Source organism: Ornithodoros turicata, chromosome 9, assembly GCF_037126465.1.
Source record: "Ornithodoros turicata isolate Travis chromosome 9, ASM3712646v1, whole genome shotgun sequence".
NCBI lineage: Eukaryota > Metazoa > Arthropoda > Arachnida > Ixodida > Argasidae > Ornithodoros > Ornithodoros turicata.
Window position 1 is genome coordinate 35,028,699 of NC_088209.1, and position 26,084 is coordinate 35,054,782.

The 26,084-nt window shown below is 45.1% G+C and overlaps 2 protein-coding genes across 2 annotated transcripts in view; both read left to right on the forward strand.

Moving 5' to 3' along the window:
* The window catches only part of LOC135368745 (cGMP-dependent protein kinase 1-like), a 32,934-nt gene that overhangs the window by 5,562 nt on the left and 1,288 nt on the right, over window positions 1-26,084 (forward strand). Inside the window, exons 2-17 of the mRNA XM_064602234.1 lie at window positions 13,427-13,593; window positions 13,872-13,985; window positions 14,599-14,704; window positions 14,761-14,824; window positions 14,942-15,019; window positions 17,058-17,161; window positions 18,228-18,299; window positions 19,263-19,340; window positions 19,659-19,746; window positions 20,534-20,673; window positions 20,812-20,901; window positions 21,876-22,017; window positions 23,991-24,154; window positions 24,253-24,375; window positions 25,114-25,176; window positions 25,361-25,427. Coding sequence (XP_064458304.1) covers window positions 13,427-13,593; window positions 13,872-13,985; window positions 14,599-14,704; window positions 14,761-14,824; window positions 14,942-15,019; window positions 17,058-17,161; window positions 18,228-18,299; window positions 19,263-19,340; window positions 19,659-19,746; window positions 20,534-20,673; window positions 20,812-20,901; window positions 21,876-22,017; window positions 23,991-24,154; window positions 24,253-24,375; window positions 25,114-25,176; window positions 25,361-25,427 — 1,660 coding nt within the window. The remainder of the gene's footprint in view (window positions 1-13,426; window positions 13,594-13,871; window positions 13,986-14,598; window positions 14,705-14,760; window positions 14,825-14,941; window positions 15,020-17,057; window positions 17,162-18,227; window positions 18,300-19,262; window positions 19,341-19,658; window positions 19,747-20,533; window positions 20,674-20,811; window positions 20,902-21,875; window positions 22,018-23,990; window positions 24,155-24,252; window positions 24,376-25,113; window positions 25,177-25,360; window positions 25,428-26,084) is intronic.
* Window positions 4,765-5,508, forward strand: LOC135368746 (uncharacterized). Its single transcript, XM_064602235.1, has one exon. It carries the CDS (start codon window positions 5,154-5,156, stop codon window positions 5,487-5,489), a length of 336 nt encoding a protein of 111 aa, XP_064458305.1. The 5' UTR covers window positions 4,765-5,153; the 3' UTR covers window positions 5,490-5,508.

The following is a 26,084-nucleotide window of genomic DNA, read 5'->3' on the forward strand; positions in this document are numbered from 1 at the left end:
TTGACATTTGCTTCGCAAAATTGCTGATCCCCAGGGTTGCCAGGTCAGAATCCCGAAAAATGGCAAGCTGTTTGAAGTATATAGTCAGTGGTGTGTAGGCATCAGGGCCCGCTTGCAGGGACGGTGAGGAACTTCATCAGTGCGTGCGATCAGTAGCTTCGTTAGTGCTTAGTGCACACGCTTCAAGTATGGGGATGATGCATGTGTAGCATTTCCCGTAGTAGGTGCATCTTTCGCACAACACAGTACAATAAAACACAGGGTAGACAGGATGTGGCAACCGAATCCGCGAATCCTGAAATCCTGGAATCCTAGGAAGGGATTCCAGATTCGGGAATCCGAATCCCAGTGCCCAAAACGGCGAATCGAATCTTTCGAATCTACCAACCACGTTTGCTCGTTTCTTTTTCAAAATTGGCGCCTCCGGAGTCAGCCGAAAACCTCATTGACCCGACGGGTGTTTTCTTGTTTCCTTGTTTACATTGTTCTGGACTGAAGAGAGTTCAGGCAGGAACTGTTGGCAGGAATGTTTAAAAGTAATATATGGTTCTGCTTTTGATTGTTGTTTAGTTTTATGGAAATAATTCAGACTCGAGAATTTATGTATTTCTTGTATAGTTGATGAACAGTATGTTAAATAAATTACGTTTAAGAAGAACTTTAAGGGTATATTTTCTCCCGAAACTGAACTATTATTGAATTTGTTTTGCATTAAACAAACGTATCATATTCTGCTTCAAAAACACTTTTCAGTAGAAGTATTTTTTCTTGGCTTTTTATACTCTTTTTTAAAGGATTTGAGATTCTTAAGATTCGTGGATTCGCAGAACCTTCCTTGGATTCGGATTCGAAAAACTCTGGATTCGTCCCATCTCTAGTAGACCCCCCCCCCCACCACCACCACCACCACCACCGCCATCATCATCACCATACTCGCGCACCCTTCGCTCGTAACACTCTCTTCGCGATGCCAAGTCGTCATCTTACATCAGCACCCTCCGCCGTTATTTCTACTAAGCACCACCACCACGGTCCGCAGACCGGAATGGCGTTCAAGTTAACTCTGATACGAGCTGTACCTCTAACGCACAATGTGTAGCGCACCTCCCTATGAAATTCAACGTTTTACGAAACTCTCCGGAAAATTCCAAACTCGAATTATAGTGTGGTCGCACTGTCACGTGTTCTTTCGTTCTCCCCCTCCTCCCCCCGCCCTCCTTTCCTCTCTTCATTCGGCGTGAGGAGGAGAGGCTTCGCCGTCCGCCGTCCGCCGCGCTCTTGGTGACGCTACGCTGCTAACTGTGCGAGAGAGCCCCGTCGTCTGCGACATGAGCAGATAGCGTGTTGTTATTTTTAGTTGCGAAGGCTATCGCGGAGACATTGAAGAGATAACTTCCGCAAAGGGAGACGACGGGGAGCACCAACGAAAACGCCTGGTGACAGAATTCTCGGTGACTGTTCAAGAAGTGTGGAAAAAGCGGCGTGACCACCGAAATGAATCGGAACATTTTTTATATATATATATAGGTGAGAATGAACGGCGCCTATAAGTTTTAGGCGCGCGCCGAAAGTCCCGTTGTAGGAATGCGTTTCTTTTATTTAGAAACACTTCCCGCAAATCTTCGTCCAACATTAAACAAATTGGCCCCAAATATGTGGGGCCACCACAAGTCGGGGCGAGAAAGAAGCAGATCCAAAATCTGGTAACTCCCTATATGACTGCGGTCACATCGGCAGACAGCGAAATTTTCACAGGCTGTGCTGTTAGAGAGAGCAATTGCATGTTCTTCCGACACGATATTACACTGCGTTTAAATGAAATAAGCACGCTGTTGAAAATACTTGTTTTTAAAGATATTGCGCTTGCCAGGATCCTTCGCTTTTCCACAATATTTTTACCTATACCTGAAAAGCCTGCTCTCGAGGCTATACGCACTCGGTCCGCAGAACTGAAGTGAGTTTTGGGGAACTCACTAAATCGTCAGTGGCACTTTCGAGCGAGTGTCACTAAAAGATGCCGTGTGACAGCTAGCAGCGGGGGCACTTACGCGCAAGTGTCACTCGTTGAAAGTGACACTAAATTAGTCCGTATTACAGGGGTATCAAATGATCTCCAGAATCACAAGCACGGAGGGGAGGTGTTGTAAAAGAGGGAGGGAGGGAGGGGGGCGTCATCATTACGTTGAGCTTTATGCATCCGACATCTGTCTCTCCCCCCCCCTCCTGTAGGGGGCGCACAGGAAAGAATGAGAGGGTGTGGTGTCTCCAAACATTTTAGGGAAGGGGGTGTTGTGGGATGAAGGTGGATAGATCACTGGCTATATAACGCTAATGGGAGACTGATTTAACTCCAGTACTGAAGTGAAGGTATTATATATCTCGCAAGAGGGAGAGAAGCCCAGTTGAGAGAGTGTTAGAAAAAAAAGGAAAGAGAAAGGGAAACAGAAGAAAAGGAATCATGAGACGCATACACACGGCAACTCTCGAGTTCACGATAATTAGACGGAAGGCCACAATTGTCATCACAGCACAATCAAATGCACGGCAAGTGGTGTGCGAGGGGAAACAATTTTTTTTTTCTTTTTTAGTGATCGCGTTTTTTATTTTTATTTTTTAATTTTACAAACAGAACGCAACTTCCGGCTATGACCAACAAGACTGACTGAGGTGGTATACATGGCCGTGTACCCATCAGTCAAATTCATATCAGCCAAGGGGGGGGGGAGGGGAATGCTGTGGCAATCACTCACTCGCTATATTCGTGATGGTGTCCCATAATATCTGCCGCCGTGCCAGCGCTTCGCGTTGTCATCCGTCATACGCGCCGCTGTAGCCGAAGGCAGTGTTGACTCATTGTAAACCCACTTAACGGTAGTTACGATCGTCCGCTTCACACATGAAGCGTCATTCGTCTACTTGATGCAAGCGAATAGTCACTATCGCAAAGAACACATTGCTAACTTGTTTCAAGTGAGGCTGCCAAATCGTCCGTCATGTTACGCAAATGTACTTTCTTTTTTCTTCTTTCTTTTCTACGGGGTATTTATTTTTAGTGACAGCGCGGCGAGGAGCTCTTCGACAATTCCGACTTTTGGCCAACATAATTTTTTTGGTGCAACTCAGTTTGAAGTGAACAAATGAATTGCTCCTAATAGACAATAGGTAGTTTTTTTTTTAATCACATCGGAAGCGTGCTCTTCCAACACGATACGACAAAGGAAGCTGACAGGCTTATCCTGTATTCGACGAGGTATTCCTGTATTCGTCTTGACGACCTTGTATTCGTCGGGCGGCACCCTTGCTGACACCGAAAATCAAGCATGGAACTGAAGTTGAAGAATAGCCTTGACAATCATGGCAGAAAGATTGTGCGATTTATTGCGTAATATAATTTGAGACCCATCAGAGTTCAAAGCTCTGTGTTAATTGCTAAATATTACACGATCATCCTGTGTCTGTTCTTCGAGTGAATACAATTTTGAAGATAAGACATTTCCACCACCACTGAAACAGCCTGCTTTATGTCCTCCAACGTCAGTTCGTAATGTATTTTGTAAGAAAAAACAAACAAAAAACATTCCTGCGCAGTTTCAAGTCAGTCAACGTTTTCAGTCAACGTAGAATATGTTCTTTGGCTCGGGTTTTGTCAGTTCCGGAGGGGTACATCGTCGGAGGTGTCCTCCAATTACAGGCCATCCTTCCTACCATCCTACACTGTACCATCCTTCAATCATCGGGTGCCCGCACGAGGTGACATATTAGCGGAGGCGTGAGTGCAAGAAGAGCAACGTCAGAGTTATTTGAGTGCACGTGACTAGAGTCACTAAAAGGGGTACAGAGTACCGCATTCGCTCTCCGCGCCGGAGCCGCTGCCCGGTGTCCGCGATTGGCCCGATCGTGTCACGTGGCTTCTCCACCGGCCTTACGCCACGTCTTCTCGCATATGTCCTGCTCCTCTCTGGCAGATTCCATCCTCTCCCCACAGAATATTCCTTCTTCCGCTGCTCGTCTGCCAGCAGCATCGCTTTGAACGCTCTCCTTCGCGTTTTGCAACAAATCTTCCATCGTTTCTTTCAGCGTCGTTCGGTTATTCTCGCCATTTCTTCTCTCGCGATATCTTCTTGGCGCGTGCTTTCTTCCTCTCTCTTCTCCGTAGACATAAGGTGTGTCAGCCTATTTGTGTGGCGACATGCGACATGCTGCACTTGCCGCAGGGTAGGACTGCGGATGTGCTGCAAGTAATGACCCCCCCCCCCCCCCCATCTTTATAATCGTTTATGTGACGCTTTCGTTAGACCAATTTGAAGGTTTAGGGTTCAATGCGTATTTAAAGAAATCAGCGATGAATTTTGGTTTGAAAAAGTGAGAGGGTTGTTAATGGTATGGCGTCCGAGAGATGGAAGGTTCTTTGTTTCTTTCTACAGACGGAACTTCCCCTTGTAGTGCCCGTCATGAAGGGCACCCGAAGGTACAACGACACAGGCGTCGCAGAAGGCATAAGCGACCAGTATAACGAACTCCATCGTTATCTGTGGATGTTTACCACACTCCTCCGCTACCATGTAGATCTTGTAAGCGAGGACATCGCTTGGTTCCGTTCCGTATTAAATACAACAAATCACGCACTGTTTATGTCTCGCCGCGAAAGTCGTTTTTAAATAGATGACTGCAGGGAGAGCCTCTCCCTGCAGGCTCGCGCGTAATATGCACATTACGAATAGCGCGGGCCGTTCGAAATAGGCGCACTTCGACGCGTGATGATCACGTGACCGGACACGAAGCGCCGCGCAGGCCACAGCGGCTAAATAATTCGACTCCAGCGTCCATGCACTTGACCATGCTTTGCTCCCAGCTCTTCAAGTGGCAACAGCAAAAAACACTCTCCGCACGAATATCTTGTTTATAGGCGCTTATGCCGCAATTATTCCACCTCTCCTCGCGTGTGTACATGTGGCAAGATATGTTCTCCCAATGTTTGCTTCTCTAACTTTCTCTCCTACTCTTTGTTGTTGAAGTTTATAAAAAGCGAGGGAACCGCAGGGGAGGGCGGGTCCTCCGCTCAGCAGTCGCCGCGTTGAACCGGATTCGTGTGGATGCAGTGTGTGTGTGCTCGTCGCTGGGTGATTGTGAGTGGTAAGCGAGACAATTGAAACATGGAGAAGATGCGGTCCGACTTGGAGCAAGCGCGCGAGGAATTGTGCCGATCGAACCTTCTCGTATCGGAGCTGCGCGCGGAATTGGACTCGAAAGATGCCGTCATTCGAGACCTGCAGTTGCAACTGGAGAAGTTTCGTGTTGTGATGAAGCCCATGACGGAACAGGTGAAGCAGAACCTGTTACTGTGGTCGCGTCAGACGTCGTTGTGTCCCACGGAGTCTGACGAGCCTCTGGCAGCGCAGCGGCCCAAGAGGCTGGCCATATCTGCGGAGCCCGTAGATCTGCTTCTGGGGACGGTGAAGATCAAGGAAGTGGCCAAGAGTGATACGTGAGTGAAATATGCATGGCGGTCGGGAACGCGCAAGTGCATCCTTTCTTCGCTTTAGCAGCTGTCAAAAAGGTGCTCGTCGAAAAAAAAACAAAAAAGACAGGTGTTGGGAGGAACAGGTGGAATGCAATGGATAGCTAAATTGCAGGATCGTTCTAAAGTCGCTCTTCGGTCTTGCGATCGTACAGTTGGACCTTCCTTTCACCGGGTTTGAAGTACGACCTACTAGATTATAACGACCATGTCATAGGCACCCCTTCCCAGCGCCGCATTTGGGTGCTAGCGGTGGCGCTACTCCTCGGCCCTGTTATTGCTTCCTCAGTTTCTACAATAATTTGCACTTCAGCTCACCTTAGTATTTTTGTACAAGCGGTGGATGTCCCACGAGAGGTGCTTCTTTCTAAAGTAGATTATCATCATCATTCTACGCGTTTTCATAGCGCTGTTGCTGTCGTCTGCTACGGTAGTCGTACGTACGCTTCTGCACGTTCAAAATTCAAATTTGCATATTCCAATCATGATGTAGATCTCGCGGGCCGATGAGTAGCGCACCTAGGAAATCGTGCGGACGAGCTCCTCATAGGGGGTTGCCGATTGTGACGTGGTCGCTATAATCTAGTAGGTCGTGGTTTGAAGCAGGCAAAAACAGCACCCTCCTCGCGTATCACGGGAGCCGGTAAACGGAAATACCTACCGTGCTTTTTCCGGTTTCTGCTTTAAAATTGGCTTAATGTTTTAGCGAATGTTGACTTTCGCGTCACTCCTCCGTACGTAACTGTCGCGAAAGTCATGGGCCATGCTGTGGTTTGAAAGACAGGAAAGATCTTCGAGCCAGCACGGAGTGTATATCGCTATTCGTTTCCGCTGCAGTCGCTCCGCTGCCCTAATTTATCCGTGGGCAGCAATGCGTGACCCCATCGTGTACGTTCCCGTCGTCCCGTAAATAATGTTGCGTCGAACCAAATCGTCGAGGACGTAATCGAAATGACTCCGTTCGGAGTGCATGTGAGAATGGAGGCGCTACTTCTATAGTTTCTGTTGCAGACGGTTGCAAACAGACAGTTTCGGTTGCAGACGACAGGAGACCGCGAGAAAACGGAGCGCGGACATTTCGGACTTCCGCAGTAAAAACTATAAAATAGAGTTTGAACGTATCTGCAACGTTGATCAACGCTGTCAAGGAAGAAGAAAAAGGTAATCTGACAGAGTTGGTGCGCATGAGAAAAAAAAAAAAAAAAAACCTGTTAGGAGTGGCGAAATTTCGTTCTGTTCAGCCTCGTACAGCGACGTGTACATCCGCCACGGCACTTTGCCTTGGAGTAGAAGCACGGATCCCTGCTTTCGTAACACGTGTGTTGCACCCTCGAAGGATAATTCGGAGGAAATGGGGGAGGGGGGGGGGAAAGTAACAGCATTGGTGGAAACCAGGAGGAAAAACTAAATCGAGACTACACACTCGTGCTTCTTTTTATATTGTCTTTATTATTACACGGAGCCAACGCTGCGAAAAATAGCATTCACGCAGAGGCGCCCAAAAGTACTTTCAAGAAAATACGAGGTAACGGCGTATATAGCGTCCCGTCTTTCGTGATCCTGACGGGGGTGTGAACATGTGAGCGTCCTGCTTCGCTGAAAGATCTGGCGACGGGTGCTTTGCCGCGGTTTTCTACGGAAGTTGCGAAACAAACGCTGGCCGCGAGTCTTCTGAAAACCGGCTGATGTCGGTTGACCCGTATTCCATGAGGCACAGGGTCTCTCCTTCGTCTCTTGTTCATCCTCTCTCGTTGTCCCTGGAACGACGAGCTGTGAAACGGACACACGTCGTTACAATTTGATTTTTTTTTTCTTCTCTCAAACGCTTCACGAGTTGGCGGGTTTTGTGGGTTGGTTGTGCCGCACGAGAGGAGTAATATTGGCACGGGATGATCACGATCTATAAGCTGCTGATGTGCCACTGCAAAGAAAGACACCCGTGATTTGTGAAATTACAGAACTAGAACAGGGATATATATCCGCGCAGGATTCTCGTTTAGGGGGGGGGGGGTCGGCAGAGTTCCGTTGGGACGTGTATGACACCAGGGACGTAGTTTACCTGCACCCGTAGATCCTTCACCCTTCCCAACAAACAATACATAAAAAAAAAGATAGGAATCAAGCGAGCTGATGGCACATTCATTCATAACGAGAACCCGAGAGTAGGGGAAAATAAAATAGGACGCACACAAACACAAGTCTCAAAAGGGGATCAAGTCTAAAAAAAAAGAACAACAAAAACAAGTATTAAAAAATCTGCCAGAAAGACCAAAAAAGTCCGTGAAGCCAGCTCATAATGGGTGTCACACATCGTGAGGAAAATCCCGTGCTAATCTCTCTTTGACACTCATATCTCGTCCCGCTACTGCAGTGTTTATAGATATGCAGTACGTTTGGTGCTCTCTGGCCTTAGCAGCTGATGCGCCAATAAAACCCGAATAAAATAAAATCAAAGATATGAAGTACGCTCATGTCAATTTTTATTTTATTTTATTTTATTTATTCTTATTACTTTTTTGTGGGGCGGGGGGGCATGCTTGAAAAATCCCTGATGTATACAGTGTAGAGTCAAGTACCGTTGTGCTAGGGAACGCTCCGCAGCAGCGATTTTGCCATGTTGACACGCTTCGGGACAGCTTGTGTAGCACCTTCCGTGTAATGGAAACGAAATTTCCCACACATTTTTGGCGAAATAAAAAATAAAATGAAATAAAAATAATCTTCCCCGGTGAAGTGATCTGTATCAGCGCTGCGTATCTATAGCGCAAGCGGATGTGCCTTGAGTCCCGTTCCACTCGAAGGCTGGGGGACCGGTGGGCGCCAGACGTCGCCATGCACAGGCCGGTTTTTCCCTGCGCGTGTCAAGGGTCAGAATATTTCTCTCGCATTCATTACGATTTTACTTGACTGCAAGGTAGTACGCGTTTCGTTGCTTCCTTTGTGTTTACATGTACGAACTGGAGCTCAATCTGGCCATATACAAAATGTTCCTGGCTAATTTCTCTCTTCACTGACTGACTTCTCTTCGTGAGTGCTAGCACTTGAAGGAGACGACATCATGAACCATACGCAGTACACACAGAATGCGCCTATTTATATGTACCCATAGTACACAGACTAGGCGAATTCTGACGTTGGATTTACGTCTGAATTAAATTAAAGTAAAGTAAAAGTAACCATATGAAATTCTACACACACAAAAAAAAACCTCTCTCACCTCACTAACGGAGAGAGACCCCTAAATTTTTGAGTACTTGTTTTGGGTTTGGGTTTTGGGCACTTCCCCCCTCACCCCCCTCACCCCATAGGCAGCGTGGCCCATGAATGCACTGATATCGTTTCTTCGAGGAATTGGTGCAGGCGGACAATGTATTTTGACTCTATGGGATCTTGGCTTCTCCACTTTGTCAGTCTTTCAGTCGGTTTGCTCCAGAGCCTTATACATCTTTCCACCCTTACTTCCTATTCATTTAGCTTCATTACGTCTCATTAGCATGCAGTACGCAGCTATAAACACTACATCCATGTTGATGAGCCGACACTTCCATGTTCATTCATCCAATATCTACTAGAACACACAGAATAAATCTTACGCAACAATTAAAGGTACTGTAAAGCAGCAGGCATACAATTCCATACTGCTGGCTCACTTGACAGCCTGGCTACTCAGTGTACAAACGCCGCAAATTTCGTTCAAATCCACCTCGTACTTTTTAGAAAACTCAGATTTAATATTACGGGCAACCCTGTGTCTAAGACCCCACACGAACTCCGCTGTTCCCGCCATGTACGGCAGCGAACATAAACATGCCAATAACAATGGGAGCGTACAGCGACATCTGGGGGCCGCTACCATCGTCTTGCCGGCTTGCCGGGCGTGGGCTTTTTTGCGTGGGTGACTCTCAAGGTGATTCTGCTGACAGTTTGTTACTGATTTCAACGATGTACCAATGTTCTTGCATATTGAGAGAATATATGTCAGGAACTATCTCGTTTGAACAAACTTTTCAAAGAAAGTTCATGAAGCCGGTTACTTAGCCCATGACTAAGCCGATAGAAGGTTGGGTACATGTAAACGAATTGGCGATTGTTTCCCACCAGGCGTCGCCCCGCGTCTTTTCGCCGCAATTTCAGTCGTGATTAAAAAATATTTAGAGTTTTCTGTCGCACATAAAATTTGCAGTGTTGGTTTCTTTCAGAATAAGCTTTCAAATACCGCTGCCAATATTAACAGCTTGCCTGCTGCTTTACAGTAGCTTTAATCGAATATGCGAGCAGAACTTACGTGCGAGTCCCCCCCTCTGTAATAGAACATACATTTCTCGAGTTTGATCCGTCAATTATGTCATGTTCCAGCGTTTCCATGCGGTGACACCGGTTACTGACCTTCTGCGAACAGCTCGGCGCCGATCCGCTCTGGAAGGAATCCAAAAACTTCCTTTGCCAAAATGAGGCCTGCACTAACGATGGCGATCTGTTTTCCCTTCATCATCGGTATAGATTATAGAGCGACGGTGGAAAGTCACTCCGCCGCCAATATCGATACAGCCATTCTGTGCATGTTTGCGAGTGTTTTGAGTAGCACAAAGGCCCCTCGCTTTATCAGGGTACCGTTAGGGTTCGCAAAAAGGGGTTCGAAGAACAGACACTGCACAGACTTCACCAGGTCTGGCCGGCAGTGCGTGTTTTTGCTTGCTCGCTTTTCTAGTGGTTAGGATGATCGCTTTCCACGCGGAGACTGGGAGGTGGCACGAGTTCGAATCCTGTCACCGGCTGTGCTGTCTGAGGTTTTTCTTGGGTTTTCCGAAGACTTTCCAGACGAATGTCGGCACAGTTCCCCCTGAAGTAGGCCCAGGACGCATACTAACCCCTCTATCCCCCATTCCTTCCTGCTGTCCTCTCTCCATCTGTCCACGTCGCTCATAGCCACAGTTGCTTCGCGGCGCTAACACGGAAATAGATAAAAAAAGAAATTTGTAAGCTTATTGACGAGCATTTCGCTCGCGTTGATCAATCGATCATGATCAATCGATATCGCGTTACGATTGCGGACCGTGGTGCAGACGGGTACACGGGGTAAAACGGGGTGCAGGGGCAACGGGTAACGAACATGCTCGCAATAGGCCTTCTGGCCTTTGGGTTTCTAAAAATAAATAAATAAATAAATAGAGCCAACGGAATGCTTCGAATGTTACGGGTACAATATCCGACGCACTGTATAAGAAATTGGGAACAAACAAATGACAGGCTCATTGGCAGCATCAGCGGACTGTAAATGCAATCAACGAGCGCGCTTTATTTTGAACACCTCTTGAAGAATAGTCCAGAGAAAATATTGTCGAAATTATCCGCCGTCCTACCCTATAGCACAGTGTAGCGTGTCGTAACACAAATATAAGCCGATTCACCGTTACTACTCCCAATTATATCGTGTCGTTGGGCTAAGATTGCGCTGGGGTCCTGCTAATGGAGCAGTCCATTTGCGCTGTAATGCTGTTCCCACGCAACAGGAATACAGTTCAGATTAGCATTTCAGAAACGCAGATTAGTACAGTACCGAAAGCTTCGAAGTCTGCAGAATGCAAAACTCAGACGTATAGCGATTCCAGAATCTTCACGTGCCTTTTCAATCCCGTGCACCCTAAGAAAAAGGAGTAATTTTACTCCTTTAGGGGCGTAATTGCAATCTAGGGGTGTAGAAGCTGCAATTACTCCCCATTTTACTCCGTTTTTTTCTTAGAGTGTGTGTGTGTCGTTGAAAGTTCCTCTATACGTTCATCTTATGGATTCGAGCTTAGCTCATTCATTTCAAAAGGATGTACATTAGCGACAAAGAAGCACTGAGAGGATTAATGTGGAAGACTGCTGCCGTGTACACACTCGCAGAAGACTAACCAAGGGGAAATCAAACAGCGAGTCAGTACACCTGGGGAGAGGGCCTCCGCGTGCAGCAGTGAGAAATCCTCGTGTTTGGATTATTCCGGAGTCCTTCTGGTGAGAATTTATTTTGAGAAGCGGTTGCGTTTAACGAGCATAAATGAGCTATCGGGAACAGAGGTTCCACCTTGTAAGCAGACTTCAAACGTTTGTTCCACGTCCTTTGCTGGGGCGCTATCCAAGAAACGAGGTCTAGACAAGCATACTTGCAAGGATCCGCAGGCATATAGTCAGTCTTGTCACCTGGCTTTGACTCAGCGTTTTTAACGGCGCTATTCGCTCCGAGATCGAACGGTGTCGGCGCGTTGCGGAGAAACGATGAACTACCGTAGTGTGGATAGTTTTCTCGCGTCGTCTGCCTTTACACGTTTATTCCGCGTTCATTGCAGTAGGTGGAGCATTGGGGAACCGAACAGTATCGGCACAAGTGATCTTCCGGTGAATATACGCAGGAATTACGTAACTCCGAACATCGACCGGCGTGTTATCCACACTACAAAGGTGACGGTGTCGCCCCCTATAGGTCATTCTCACTGTGAATACGCGAGGTGACATAATACCGGTATACGGCCACTTCATGCGTCTAATTCAGACTGGCAGCGAGCGCCGTGCTCGTCCTTGACCAGAAACTCGTGGATTCAAGGCCGGTCGCTCTTCCATATGGGTCTTTTTATAGTACCTTTCACTGCACCGTGCCGCTATCGTGCCGCTATATTACGAAGGGTGGGGGCTTTCTGTACATTCTTGCTCATATAGCAGCATAAGATATGCCTCCACCCTTGCAACGGCGTTGCATTTCTGATGTGCTCTGACTGCGCCTTAATACTTTATAGGAACATGGAAGGGGGCTGGAAAAATGTTAGGAGGGGTAGAAATTAGGACTACAAGGCTTGAGACACACACATATATATATATGAGCAGCGGCGTCACAGGGTACGCGTCATGCGTTGCGGGAGCTGTTAGCGTCACCCCTTCTACCAAATAATGGCTCTTTCCGTACCAGGCGATGCATGATAAATAACGATATTATGCCACACGCAGAAACTGAAAAAAAAAAAAAAAAAACATGCTTGCAGACAGCTCCTCTTTGGTTTGTTTGTTTGTTTTTCTTTTCTTTTTTTTTGGGCGCGTCATCGCACCGCAAAGAATAATAATTAACTGCGGTACTGTGCGGCGCGTCAGTCCAGTGGTTTACCTAGAATTACGTCTGGGGGGGGGGGGGGCAGTGTTGGGCTCCGCAAGGGGGTGTATTTACATGCTTTTGACGAAATATTGTGCAATTTTAGGGGGTCCCCTACAGATTTGGGGGTGTAGGGGGGTTTTGGATAAATCACTCCGCGTCACCCCCTTCCGTCGCGTCACTCGGTGCGGACGGCACCCCTCACACCCCGTTAGTGACGCCACTGCAGATATACGCACAAAATGTCCGAGCGGAACACGCAGTCTTGGTGAGCAAGGGGGCCCTACTCGTGCAGCGTACAGTGACTGTAGGCCTTTGGTCTCGCGTCTCAGAAAAGCATCTTTCCTCGACTGTCACATGGATATCGAAAACCCCGAGACTGGGTACACGAAACGTCCCTTCTGTTTTCTTTCTTTCTTTCGTTTTGCGGTAGTATCAAACGCCGCGCGTCATGCGTCTGACGCAGACCGCGTGTGACGGACAATTCTCGGCAGCCAATAGAAGTGCTCGAATGAGCTGACGTCACAACATGCCAGAAGTCGCTGGGAGAGCTCGCCGCTGCTGCGCGCATTTTTGCGAACGATTTTTCTCAAAAATACGCGCTTCCCAGAGGAAGTGTTTTGAGGGAGTTCCCGAAGATGATATGTTCATATCACGTGGTTAAAAAAAAAAGAAAGTGTGTATGGGAGTATCTTTCATTTGGCAAGTATTTGTTAGGTTTTATGTCTGTTTTGGAGCAATCAACTTATCCTCTCGCCTTTCTTTTTTTCTCTTTTAATATTTCTTTGAAGATCCCGACAGCTGATAAAGCAGGCCATCCTCGACAATGACTTCATGAAGAATCTAGAGACCGTGCAGGTGAAGGAGATAACGGATTGCATGTATCCTGTGGAGTATGCTCAGGACAGCCTTATTATCAAAGAAGGGGATGTTGGCTCAGTCGTCTATGTTATGGAAGGTTCGTAGGATGCTGATTATATGTACCTTTCTTGATGATAATATGCACGATGCACGATCTCTCTATCTGCTGTTGTGTAATTGCGCTGTGCACGCTCTTGCGTTTGGCGTCTGTCTTCCTTTTTATATTTGCTTCCCATATGTCACCCAGAATCATATGGCGTAACAGGAAACGAAACGAATAAAGTAAAAAAAATTGTAACATTTGCTACAGCTTGTAATGTCTTCAGTATAAGATGAAGGTCTGGCTGTTCTAATGTGTATTATTTGTATTTCAAGAGGGTAGGGTGGAAGTCACGAAAGAGGGGAAGTTCCTTTGCACCATGGGACCTGGGAAAGCCTTTGGCGAGCTAGCTATCCTCTACAACTGCACAAGGACTGCAACTGTCAAAGGTAAACCACTATTTGGTGCTTCCTGTATTTGATCAGGTATTACTTTACGTCAGTGAAAAAATGGCATTACGCATGCATGGCATGGCATTACATTATGCATCATACTTTACGTCGCTCACAAACGAACCTAGTAATGTTAGGGAGAGGGTCCCCCATCACAATATATGTGAAGAGAAACATTTCTTTCAGCTGTTCAACCTGACGACAGCCTCATTGGAAATGTGTTTTTTTTTTCTTCTCAATATCATGTCCAAGGTTGATTAATACCTTGTAGTTATATGGCTGTTCGACCCGAAAAAAATCTAGTGAGAGTATTTTTTGTTTTTTCTCAAGATTATGCCAAAGTTTATTAATACCTTATTGTAGTCACACATGACACTTTTTGCAACACGACGAGCAATTGGGCTAGTTGGTGCGAGTGCATAATGAAGTAAACACGACGCAAAAGTCAAAGGGACGGAGGGCCCTTTGTCTTTTGCGTCGTGTTTACTTCATTAGACACTTTTTGGTTGCTTTGCTTTGTTGAGCGATGCACATTGAGGTGACCATTCCCGACCCAAGACTTGAATCATGCATCCATCTCTGCCACTGCCTCACTTGGCACTGTTCACAGCAATTAATGACTGCAAACTATGGGCCATCGAAAGACAATGTTTCCAGACCATCATGATGCGAACTGGGTTGGTGCGGCAGTCCGAATACACAGACTTCCTGAAAAGGTACACTAATCGTCAGGTTGACCTGCACGTGACTGAACTCATGTGAATTCCCTCAGTGTGCCAACCTTCCGCAAGCTTCCTGAGGAGACCGTGGTCAAGATTTCGGATGTCCTTGAGGAGGTCAGTTCTTTATGGCTCTGTGTTGCAAAGAGTCGTTTTTTTTGTTGTTGTGTGATGCCGATATTTTATGGCATTGCTAGATGGTGTAATATGCTTGCAATCTGTGTTTCTCCACAGACTAATTATAGCCAGGGGGACTACATCATCAGACAAGGTGCACATGGAGACACTTTCTTTATCATTAGTAAAGGAACTGTGAGTACAAGTTGTTCTTTGTAGTAGGATCGTGAAAGAGTTCTTGCTACAACTTCAAACTTCAGTTCATCCCATTCCATTGTGCAAAGGACTTCTGATGCCCTTTCTGGATGCCCCACATACAAAAACTTGACCTTGTGCATACCACACTGCACATACACCGAAACAATATCTCGCCTTCTGTAATATGTCTCGTATTTCATTAGCTACCACACCTTCTCTTATGCCTTCCTCAGCTTGACATGCAAGTTACCTTTGCTGAATTCCCTTAAATTTTACACGTTAAGTGACATTCGTGAGTTACCGTATTGAAATTAAGAGCCCTGTGCAGGTCGGAGTTGTTTGTTCCGCGTCCGTACCCACCCTGTACTCATCCTGCACCCACTTGTGCAAGACACGCATCTGACCTGTAACCTGTGTTCTATTATAAAATGAAATCCCCTTCCACCAGCACGTTTTTTGAGAAATCCCATCCCAGAGCCGTTTATAGGGAGAGTTTGGCCATTAGGAGGAGCCTAACTTGAAGTGCGTCATGCGACGTCAGGGCTAACCCACCTCCCTTGCCATGCTCTATTGTTGTCCCGTTGCCAGCCGGTCGCCGACGTCATATTGGTGCTGATCGTTGTTTACGATGCAAGGCGGCAAGACACGTGCGTACATTGTTCTTCGAAAGCCCTTCGTCCTTGACTTCTTTCGGTTTGGGCACCAAAGAACCCCTTATCACAGGCGGCTGTGGGTCATAAGCCGATTATTCCTGTAGATCGCATTCATTGCGACAACAAAGCTGACGGACAGCATCAATATGGCGCGCACCAGATGGCTGATAAGCGGATTCTGCTTGGATTCAGGCTTTTTGGGCGGTGCAACGACGATTCTGACGTCAAAATAGGCTCCACCCACGAGGCGGCAAAAGATCAAAGAATAGCCAAACTCTCCCTATAAATGGCTCTGTCCCATCCACACCCGACCCGCCACCTGTGACGAGAACGAACAGGTGTGAGATGCGAGTGCTCCTGAAGGCCGTCCCTGATGGGTCGTGTGTTGATCCATTGGGCCGCGTTATTAGTAAGTAACGAAATGATGCTGAAGCTTGACTAATTAAATTTCTTCTATTCTTTTTTTTTTTTTTGGAAAGTGTCTTATCCTGATCAAACCCACTACTTATGCTGGTGTCAAAAACAACACCTGCACCCGACCAGCTGCTATCGCAAATCTATTGCACAATATCGTAAATCGGGACACGCACCCGCAGGAACGTGTGAGTTCTCTGCAGTGCACGAGCATCACGCAGGACTCTACATATAAGGCCCTGTGTTTTTTTGCCCAATTTTTTTGCAAAACCCATTTTTACCCCCCCAATTCACCCCCCCATTGTCACTTGGGGTAAAACCCCCCTAAAAAACTGGAAACTAACTTGGCCAGGTGCCAGTACAGCCGAGTGCTAAACACTGCCGTTTTGTATCTTGTGTTAATGTAAAGTGCGCGAAGCACTCTTCTTTCTAGTTTGACCCGAACACATTCTTTTCCACCTGATATCGCCCGATTTTACCCTGTTTTACAGCTCCTGAAGTAAAACCAGATATTTACCGTACCTACTTCCCCCCCCCCCCCCCCCCATTTTCAAAAAACATAAAACCCTATCTACATATAAGCTATGCATGTATTCATCTATTTCATTAAGAGTGCATAGAATGCAAAAGTTATTGTTTTCCTAATCTGGAGATAACATAGCATAAAGCCTAGAACAAAGTCAGCTTCTGTTTCTTTTTTATCAATTCACCTATTTCACCTATTTCATTAAGAGTGCAGAATGCAAAAGTTATTGTTTTCCTAATCTGGAGATAACATAGCGTAAAACCTAGAACAAAGTCAGCTTCTTTTTTTTTTTTTTTATCAATTAGCTCTCCTCTGAAGGTGACCTTCACTGCCCTGATCTAATCTCTAGAATATCACTCCATCTTTGTACTTGATGTAGCAAGGGGAGACATACATTTACTTTTGCTCTTTTCTTGGTTCTACCTTCTCCTTTGTTGTCCAGGTCAAGGTAACCAGGAAGGCTGGAGCAGAGGAGGGTGGTGTTGAAGAAATCTTCATCAGGCACTTACACAAAGGCGATTTCTTTGGGGAGAAAGCTCTGCAAGGGTGAGTGACGGTGCTGCATGGCACCCCCGTCTTCACATGTCCTCTTGTGGCGGTGGGAGCTGTACCCCTTTGGGTGGAAACTGCTGGAATATTCTAGCCCCTGCTGCATACTGTGGTGTACCCTCGTGATTGTGACTGTGTCGGTAGCAGTGTGTGTGTGTGTGTCAGTGACTTTAGGCCCAGCAGCTCCTGCTAGTGTTCGCCCGTGTAGCCCGCCATTTTGTACGAGCTGTGGTGAGAGGTCATTGCCACTTTCATGCCTCCTGATTTAGAAATATATGTAGGGGATGTACTAGTTGGAGAAGAGAGGGACATGCATCGGAATTGATTATATATAGACAGGTTACTGTGTGTTTTGAGGTTTGAATAGTTAAGTTTTATGGGGGGGGGGGAATGCATAGATAGTTTGTTACCCTGGTTTATTATTGGTGTTGCTCTAATTGAGAATCATGACTGCACAAATCTGCAAACATTAGCAGCTTTTCTCTTAAGGAATTGGGTATGAAAATTGTGGAAATTTTTTAACCTGTTAATTTTTAATTAAACATGACTTTATTTTGAATTAATTATCATTTATAATTAATTTTGTACCCGTTAGTTAATTTTTAATTAAACTTGAGAAATTGATTTTGCAGTTTTAAAAATGTCATTAACCCATCAAAGAACTACTATTGAAGTTTTGCCGTGTTCAACTGAATGACCTTGAGCACTGTCAAAACTGCTGAGGTTGGTGAGTTTGACAAAAAAATCCAGGAGAAGTGGATAGTGGTAGTGTACAAAACCATATTTCATATGCATTTAATCGAGTGTTAATGTTCAACAACATAATGTTGTGGATTCCAGAAGTCATTATTAGATGCACTGAAGCATCCCAGGCATATGTCACTGTCTTGGTTCCTGCCGTAATTAAATGTTTCTACCACTTGCACAACATCTTTCTCATGACTGGAGGACTTCTGTGGAGCACTGACAATGCCTGATGATAGCTGTTTGTCCTATTTACAAAGGTCACAACCATTGCCCTGATGGGTAAAATCACATCCCTGGCTTTCTTGATTTCTTGCAGAGAAGAATGCAGGACAGCAAACATTATAGCAGACGACCCAGACGGAGTAACATGTCTAGTCATAGATCGAGAGTGAGTTGAGTTTCTGAACTCTTTGCATGCCGCAACGTTTTGGAAATTCTTGATACAAAGGGCTTTAGGTAAAATACATGTCTAGTTCACCATAAAACGATATCTCTGACGTGTAGCAGCTCTCGTTTACATGAGTTATGGTGGGAGGGAAAATCACATGGAAGCTCTCTGGTGCTTTTCACGTTTATCTTTGTGAAATGAAGGACAATTCCTGTACATTGGTAGTAGTAGTGTATCCTTTTTATTTATTTTTTTTTGAGAAGATGGTGGATATCTCTTGTCTTGAAATTGAAGCTGTAAAGCAGTAACGAAATAAATTCAGTAAGAAAGTCATGTACATGCACGCAGAGCATGAGCATGTCAAGCCTGCTCGCTTCCCTTTCATGTACAGTGTTATGGCATTTGTTTTGTTTGGCCAAAGCCAACTACACTATGCTTAGCATGCCAGTATGAGAACAACAGCAACAACAACAACAACTTTATTGTGCCGGTACGAGACATTCTGAATGAACAGCCGGAATTTTAATTTTTACAATTTGTACAGGGAGAACTCAATCAACCAGTGTTCTTTATGGGTCTCTGTAGCATTTAACTCCTAACTAGTCTTATCGTTACCTTTTCCAAGCATTAGCAGTGGCGTAGCCAGGAAGATATTTCGAGGGGTTCTATATGGGGACTTTACATTTGGGAAAAGGATTTCCCCCTATTTTCCCCCTCTCAAATGCACTACCAAAGGTACAATTTGGGGGGGGGGGGGGTTAACCCCTAAACCTCCTGGCTACGTCACTGTGCATTAGACACGTATTTCGAGTGACCCCCATGCATGTATGTCATGTTCAGCCATGGGTCTAGATTGATGTACACCATGAGCAAATATGATCATTCTGCATAGCATTGATTCATTGATCATTGTATGACAGCCTCAAGCAAACATGCAACTCAGACACATTTGATTTCTTACAGCTCCTTCAATCAGTTGATGAGCAACATCGATGAAATTAGAGGCAAACAATATGATGAAGACCTTGAAGTCAGACAGAGGTAAGTGTTTCAGTATATGTTTTCTTCCACATCTTTTGCTGTTTTGTTTTTTCTATGCATTTTTGGAATCTTACAAACAGCGTCTAGTTTACAGTGCAGTCTTTTGTACCGACAAGCTGAGACGAATTACAGTAGTGTGTCGTTCATCATGTTGTTCATGTCTATGTACAGCACATTCCTTGAGTTCTAAAAGTCTTACAATTATTTTTGAAATCCCTCCATATTTTTATGCTGTACTCAGGAGTATAGGATAGGTAAGGACATCTTGTGAGTCGGCGTATTGCCGTGTGTTTATAACATGCTTCGTACGCACATCAGGATCATCGAGGAGTTTGCTGGACTGAAGCTTAGTGATCTCAGAGTGATTGCTACACTAGGAGTTGGAGGCTTTGGAAGGGTAGAGCTGGTATGTACATGAATTTTTCGTATTGTCGAGAAAGGCAACATTAAAGGGACTATGAAATTTCCCGAACCCCCATACTTTTTTCGATGGAAACTGTTCTTCCCGCAGAGAAACTAATATGCCACAAATTTTTCCGGACGAAATCGCTCCACTCTGCGAGGAGCTCTCTTCCGCGTTCCTCCTCTCCCGCGCATATTTCCCTGCTGATGGTGTAACTGTACGGACCGCACTTCGGTTCCCCGCTACGTCACCGGTGTTGCACAATGGCAAGTAATGCCGCGAGCTCGAAATCTGCCGAAATCTGCCGATCGCGCAAAAGCTGCTGTCATGGAGATTTCCACTCCCGATGAACGCATACGCGGGATCCTACGGCGCATGCTCCTGGCAGGATTCCTTGGCTCGGCAACACGTCACGATGACGTGTTGCTGAGCCGGCCGTGGTCGTGTCAAGTTACCCGTTGTGTCTCCGCTCGGCAGCTCGCCACGGCGGGGCGCCAGCTGTCCTCCCTTCGCCGCTCCGTTTAAATTCGCTCCCGAGAAATCCGGTCACGCGACGAAAGTAAAATTTTGGTTCTAGACTCAGAAAAATGTCTTCTTTCGAACGAAACGAAGAAAAAAATCGTTTCATAGTCCCTTTAATAAATCGTGCATTAAAATTATGAATGTTTGTTTTAAAAGAGTATGTGACCTTTCTTCCTCTTGGTTTGGACCGTGCTTGTCTTCATGATCAATGACTGCTCCTAATTTCTGCTTCGTCACAATATTTCCGTTCTTAATTTCTATTCATTAGGTTCAGAGCATGAATGACCCCATGCGGTCCTTTGCACTGAAAGTAATGAAGAAGTCACAGATTGTTGAAACACGGCAACAGCAGCACATAATGTCTGAAAAGATGATACTCGAGGAGACCAACTGCGAGTTCATTATCAAGTGAGTTTTTCCACGTTTTTCTCAACAGCAAGAAAGGACCGTTTAGTGACGTCCTCTTTGAAACGCGTACGTCATAATTCGATTAGTATATTATTTATTTGTTAGTGGGTAATATGTACGTTATATCTGATTGTGTAGACTTTTCAAGACCTTCAAAGACCGAAAGTATCTCTACATGCTTCTCGAACCATGTCTAGGAGGGGAGCTATGGACAATACTAAGGGACCGGTAAGTGTTCACTGACACTTGCGGGGTGTTGGCTCCTGAGATTAGATAACCAAAGGTACAATGAAAATATTTTCTAGTAGTTTGAACAAGAGGCTATCCACATTGTGTTCTTTTTCACCTTTACAACGTACCTTGTCCAGCTCTATGCCAATTGACCCACGCTGTAGCCTTAGATCTTCCTCAGTAATACGTGTGATGTGGCTCGCTGTTCCCTGGAGAATAAACCAGCAGGTCTCGCATCTGTCTATTTCGAACGGCCGAGAAACATAAATCCAAGCAGATCGACCAGCATTGTCAAAATTGCAGGTTTCATGGTGGAGCAAGCTTGACATTTCATTTCACATCAATTTTTTTACCCTAATCTGAAGAATGGATTCTGTTACAGAATTCAGTATATATAGCATCAGTGTGAACCTCAAATGTAGCACTACGATTTGATGTTAATCTTAAGGTTTAAAGTATCTGTGCCCTGCACAATGTCTCCATGCCGTTCTAGTTGTCCATGCTAAAAGCACAACAGCTTGTATGCTTCAAGCGACTTTATTAAGAGCTCCAAAAACGTTCTTGTATAACTTTTCAAAAGTGATTTTTCTTAAGAAAGTGCCTTCTAACTACGTAAAATTGTCTTGTTCTAGTGTCTTGTTGTAGTTATGTGTCGTAATGTACTCCCCACACTTTAATATTGTAGCTGTTATGTTTAGAGTAGGAAGCAAATTGGATATATGTTAATTAGGTGAGGTTACAGGATTTTACAGATTGTCTGTCAAACATACAATCCTCTGTTTCTAACACACGTGTGACTGGTAACGATTTACATCCACCTTTCATTTATGATATGCAAGTGTTACCACATCGGTCATAAAGGTTTACAGTACCATAAATGTTATCATATAGAAAGGTAGTAGGGTAGTGGGGCAGTCATATTGTTACTGTACATGCGTCATACTTTCAAACCAGTATCATTGATCCTTTAGGGGGAATTTTGATGACAACACGACAAGGTTCTACACAGCATGCGTCGTGAAAGCCTTTGACTACCTGCATGCCAGGAATATCATCTACAGAGACCTGAAACCAGAAAATATGCTTCTGGATGTCACCGGTTACATCAAACTGGTAATTACTCGCATTTTGTACTGCGCTCACAAAATGGTGGTTTCTGGGGGGGCGTGGACAAAAGCTCACCAGATATAAGCTCACCGGACATAAGCTCACCGGGCATAAGCTCACCGGGCATAAGCTCACCGGGCATAAGCTCACCGGGCATAAGCTCACCGGGCATAAGCTCACCGGGCATAAGCTCACCGGGCATAAGCTCACCGGGCATAAGCTCACCGGGCATAAGCTCACCGGACATAAGCTCACCGGACATAAGCTCACCGGACATAAGCTCACCGGACAAAAGCTCACAGGGGGTGGACATAAGGTCACCGCTTTATTTGCCGCTTCTTTTGCAACTGCTTTATTTATTACATTCTTGGGCACTAATAATAATAATTAGGACAGGTCAATCAAAGGCTCATTCTGAGTTGGCTGAGGAGGAAAATGGACTTTTTGCACCTGTAGAGACTGACAAAGGTTAGTTCAGGAGAGCCTTTTACGTGTTTCAAAGGTGGGGAGTGGGTCAGTTCATGTAGAATATATGCACCCGTCGAGACTGGCCAAGGTTAGGTCAGGAGAGCCTTTTACATATTTCACACTATTTTGAGGATTTTTATGACCATGGAAATAAATGTTCCATTTTAAAAAGAGGTGGGCAGTGCGGTGAGCTTTTGTCCGCTGAGCTTTTGTCCGCCGAGCTTTTGTCCGCCGAGCTTTTGTCCGCCAAGCTTTTGTCCAGCAGCCGGTTTCTGGTACCCACAGTCTAGCTGCTACGCATAATACACAGAAAGCGCACAAAATCTGCCTAGTGTTTGTCAAGCGTAGAGTCCTATGCAACTGTGACCATCCCAAAGCTAGTACAGTGTTTTGCTAAATCTACACCAAAGTATTACAGTGCATAGAAAAAAAACAGGCATATGCACCACAACAGCTGCCCTAGAAATAGGGCCTTGTTTTTTTTTTTTTTTTTTTGTTGTTGTTGTTGTTGTTGTTGGGGAGTAAATATTGGGTTTTATTTCAGGAGCCGTAAAACAGTGTAGGTAAAATGGGGCGACATTGGGCGGAAAAGCAGATTTTTGGGTTGAAAATAAAAAAAAATTATTGCTTTCTCGCAGTTATGAAAATGCAGAAAGTGCACTAGCTGCAGAAAATGCAGCTAGAAAAATGCAGTTATCACCATTTGTACCAAACCGCTACAATTAGTTTGAATAACTGAGCCCGATTTCTCCCCAAATTTAGCATACTGGAAGTTTTTTCACCCAAATTTGCATGAATTTAGTGCACATGTTTATTTACCCGATTTTTACTCCCCGAATGTAGGAAAAAATATTTCCCGAAAACTTCAGGCTCTAAACATGATCTAGGAACTGCTTTCCACATTCATTGCTTTGCATTAAATGAGTACACATTCACAACGTCATATATATGCGGTCACGACTAGTGTTGGTATCTGGGATATCCCGTATCCCAGGATCCCGGCTGCGTTTCATGTCCCGAAATCCCGAAACTTTTTTTTAAAAAATCCCGGGATTTGCGGTGAGTACAGCAAACCTATTGTTGGTGCAGTCATGACACAGAACCGCGCAACAATGACAGGAAAAAGGAATCATCAGAATGACTACACAAAGGTTGTGTATACGTACTGTTTCAGTGTTAGATCAACCCCGCAATCCCATCCCGGGATCCTGCGATTAGTCGGGGAAAACTCCAGAAATCCTGGGACTTCAAAAGTGGCCCAGGATTCCCAACTCCCCTGACCGCATTGTGGTATGATACGAGTGCTTCCGGTATAATGTTTGTACACTTCTGCAAACCAAACATGGCGTCATACATACAGTTACCCAAAAGCCTGCGGGTTCAAAGTGGCACAAAAAGGCTACATTAGGATGCACGAGGAGGCCACACTGACTCTGTGTCGCAGTGTGCTGTGCAGCCTGCAGACAAAAATCTCAAGCGGTGTTGAAAGCTATGAGACCATTCTTTTTTAGGTTGATTTTGGATTTGCAAAGAAATTAACAAACGGCAGGAAGACCTGGACCTTCTGTGGAACACCAGAGTACGTTGCCCCTGAGGTCATTCTAAACCGAGGTCACGACATATCTGCCGACTACTGGTCCCTAGGTGTTCTCATGTTCGAGCTTCTAACAGGAGCGTAAGTGCTTCTTCTCTGCTTGGCATAAGTTAGACTACAGTGTAGTGTGCTAGTGTTATTAGATGTCACTTATAGGTACATTTTCTTCCCCGATTCAGGCCACCATTCACTGACCCCGACTTCATGAAAACTTACAACATCATCTTGAAAGGGATCGATGCAATTGACTTTCCTCGGTGCATTGCACGAAATGCAGCAGCTCTAATCAAGAAACTTTGCAGGTACTTTATCTCTGGGAATGCCGTGTATTTTAATTTTGCAAAGCATCTTGAGCTGTCTTCTTTTGTACAGGGCAAGAATACTAGCTGTAACATTCGATAAATATTGGTGATCAACTGCATATTTATATACAGTTTATATGTAGTATTTTTCTATATATAAATATTTGTTGCACTGCCTTCAGTAAATATATCTGCTAAAGCTAATGTAGGCAACATATCCCTGATTTTGTTCAAAATTGTAATAAATTGTACAAAATTGGTAATACAATACTTGTACAATGTCTAGCTCGCCTGACTGGTTTATCCAGAATCCCAAGCATGGAGGGGTGTGGGAAAAAAATGGGGGGGGGGGGCATTATTATAGTTATGTCATTACAGCTTAACTTATCATTACCGACATATATGTCTAAAGCTCACATTGCAAGGGCACCCCCCTGTACGGGGTACACAGGTAAAAAAGTTAGTGGGGTGTCACTGAACATTTCAGCGGGTGTAGGGGGGGTCTGGATAAATCACTGGCCCTGACTCACTTCTACACACTGATGTCAACCATTGTGTAGTAGAAGCTTCCTCAAAGCCATGATGGCATAACCACGGGTTATTGGGTGGAGAACCACTGTTCTACATGATGTTGAATAATTGATTTTGTAAGTAGGATTGGGCCATGCTTGAAGAAGATGGCAGTGAATATTTTTTTGAAAATGTGTAAGCATTTCATGTAATGTACGTTATCCACAGGGACAATCCAAATGAAAGGCTGGGCTATGGCAAGGGAGGAATTAGGGATATCATGAAGCACAAGTAGGTCCTATTATGCTCATTTTGTTTGTGTTATGCCGCCTTACGTCTTAGACAGAACTTGCGACTGTGCAATAGGATTTCATAAAACGTGGTAATAGGAGTTACGGGGGTTAAACATGATGGTGTAGGAATACATATATTTTTCTGGGTACCATTAATTTACAAACGCAAATAAACCTTTCAGATGGTTTGATGGGTTCAATTGGGAAGGACTTCACAACAGGACACTGAGGCCTCCTATTGTACCACAGGTAGGCAGATGTCTTCCTTCTTGCACACTACATACTTCCATACATATAGGGCTACATATATGAGCTTCGTGTTGTACATCCGTGACACTTCTTGTCCCTTTGCAAAGGAGCCTATTGTCCCCGTGTTCTCAGCATAACACCATGCTAACTTGCTCAGTCTGCCCTTTGTGGCAGGAGTGTGCCATAGGCAGATTTGTACGTATTTTAAGTATTGTAAGTATGTTTTTACATGTATGTAGTACCTTCCTAGTAACTTTTTCCAAGGAGTATTTTGTAGTCTGTCTAAAATACTTTTTCTGCTTTTCCTACACAGTGCTTTAATTACTGTGTCAGTTGTCTTCGCGCTGCTGCCAGCTTCTCGCAGCCTTTCAGTGCTTATTTATTTATTTATTTATTTTTCTTGTTTCTCCCCCTCTTGTTCCGGAAAAATTCCCTTCTTTGTGTGATCTTCCTGCGTCATTCTGTTCTGTGTCCTTTTCTTCTGTCCTTGGAGTGCTGGGTTTCTTCGATGTACCCCAGGATAGTTCAGGGCTTTGTTATCCATCCCTTTGCTATAGCGTCCTGACCTCAAATATAAGTCTATCTCCGGGCTATTTCCATGGCAGAACTTCTAGGTCTTTCACCTCTGAGCATTGATTCATATTATGCAAGGGTGCG

Bases quoted from the DNA above. Each gene is read 5' to 3' on its own strand.
- LOC135368746 (XM_064602235.1), top strand. From the start codon at position 5,154: ATGGAGAAGATGCGGTCCGACTTGGAGCAAGCGCGCGAGGAATTGTGC.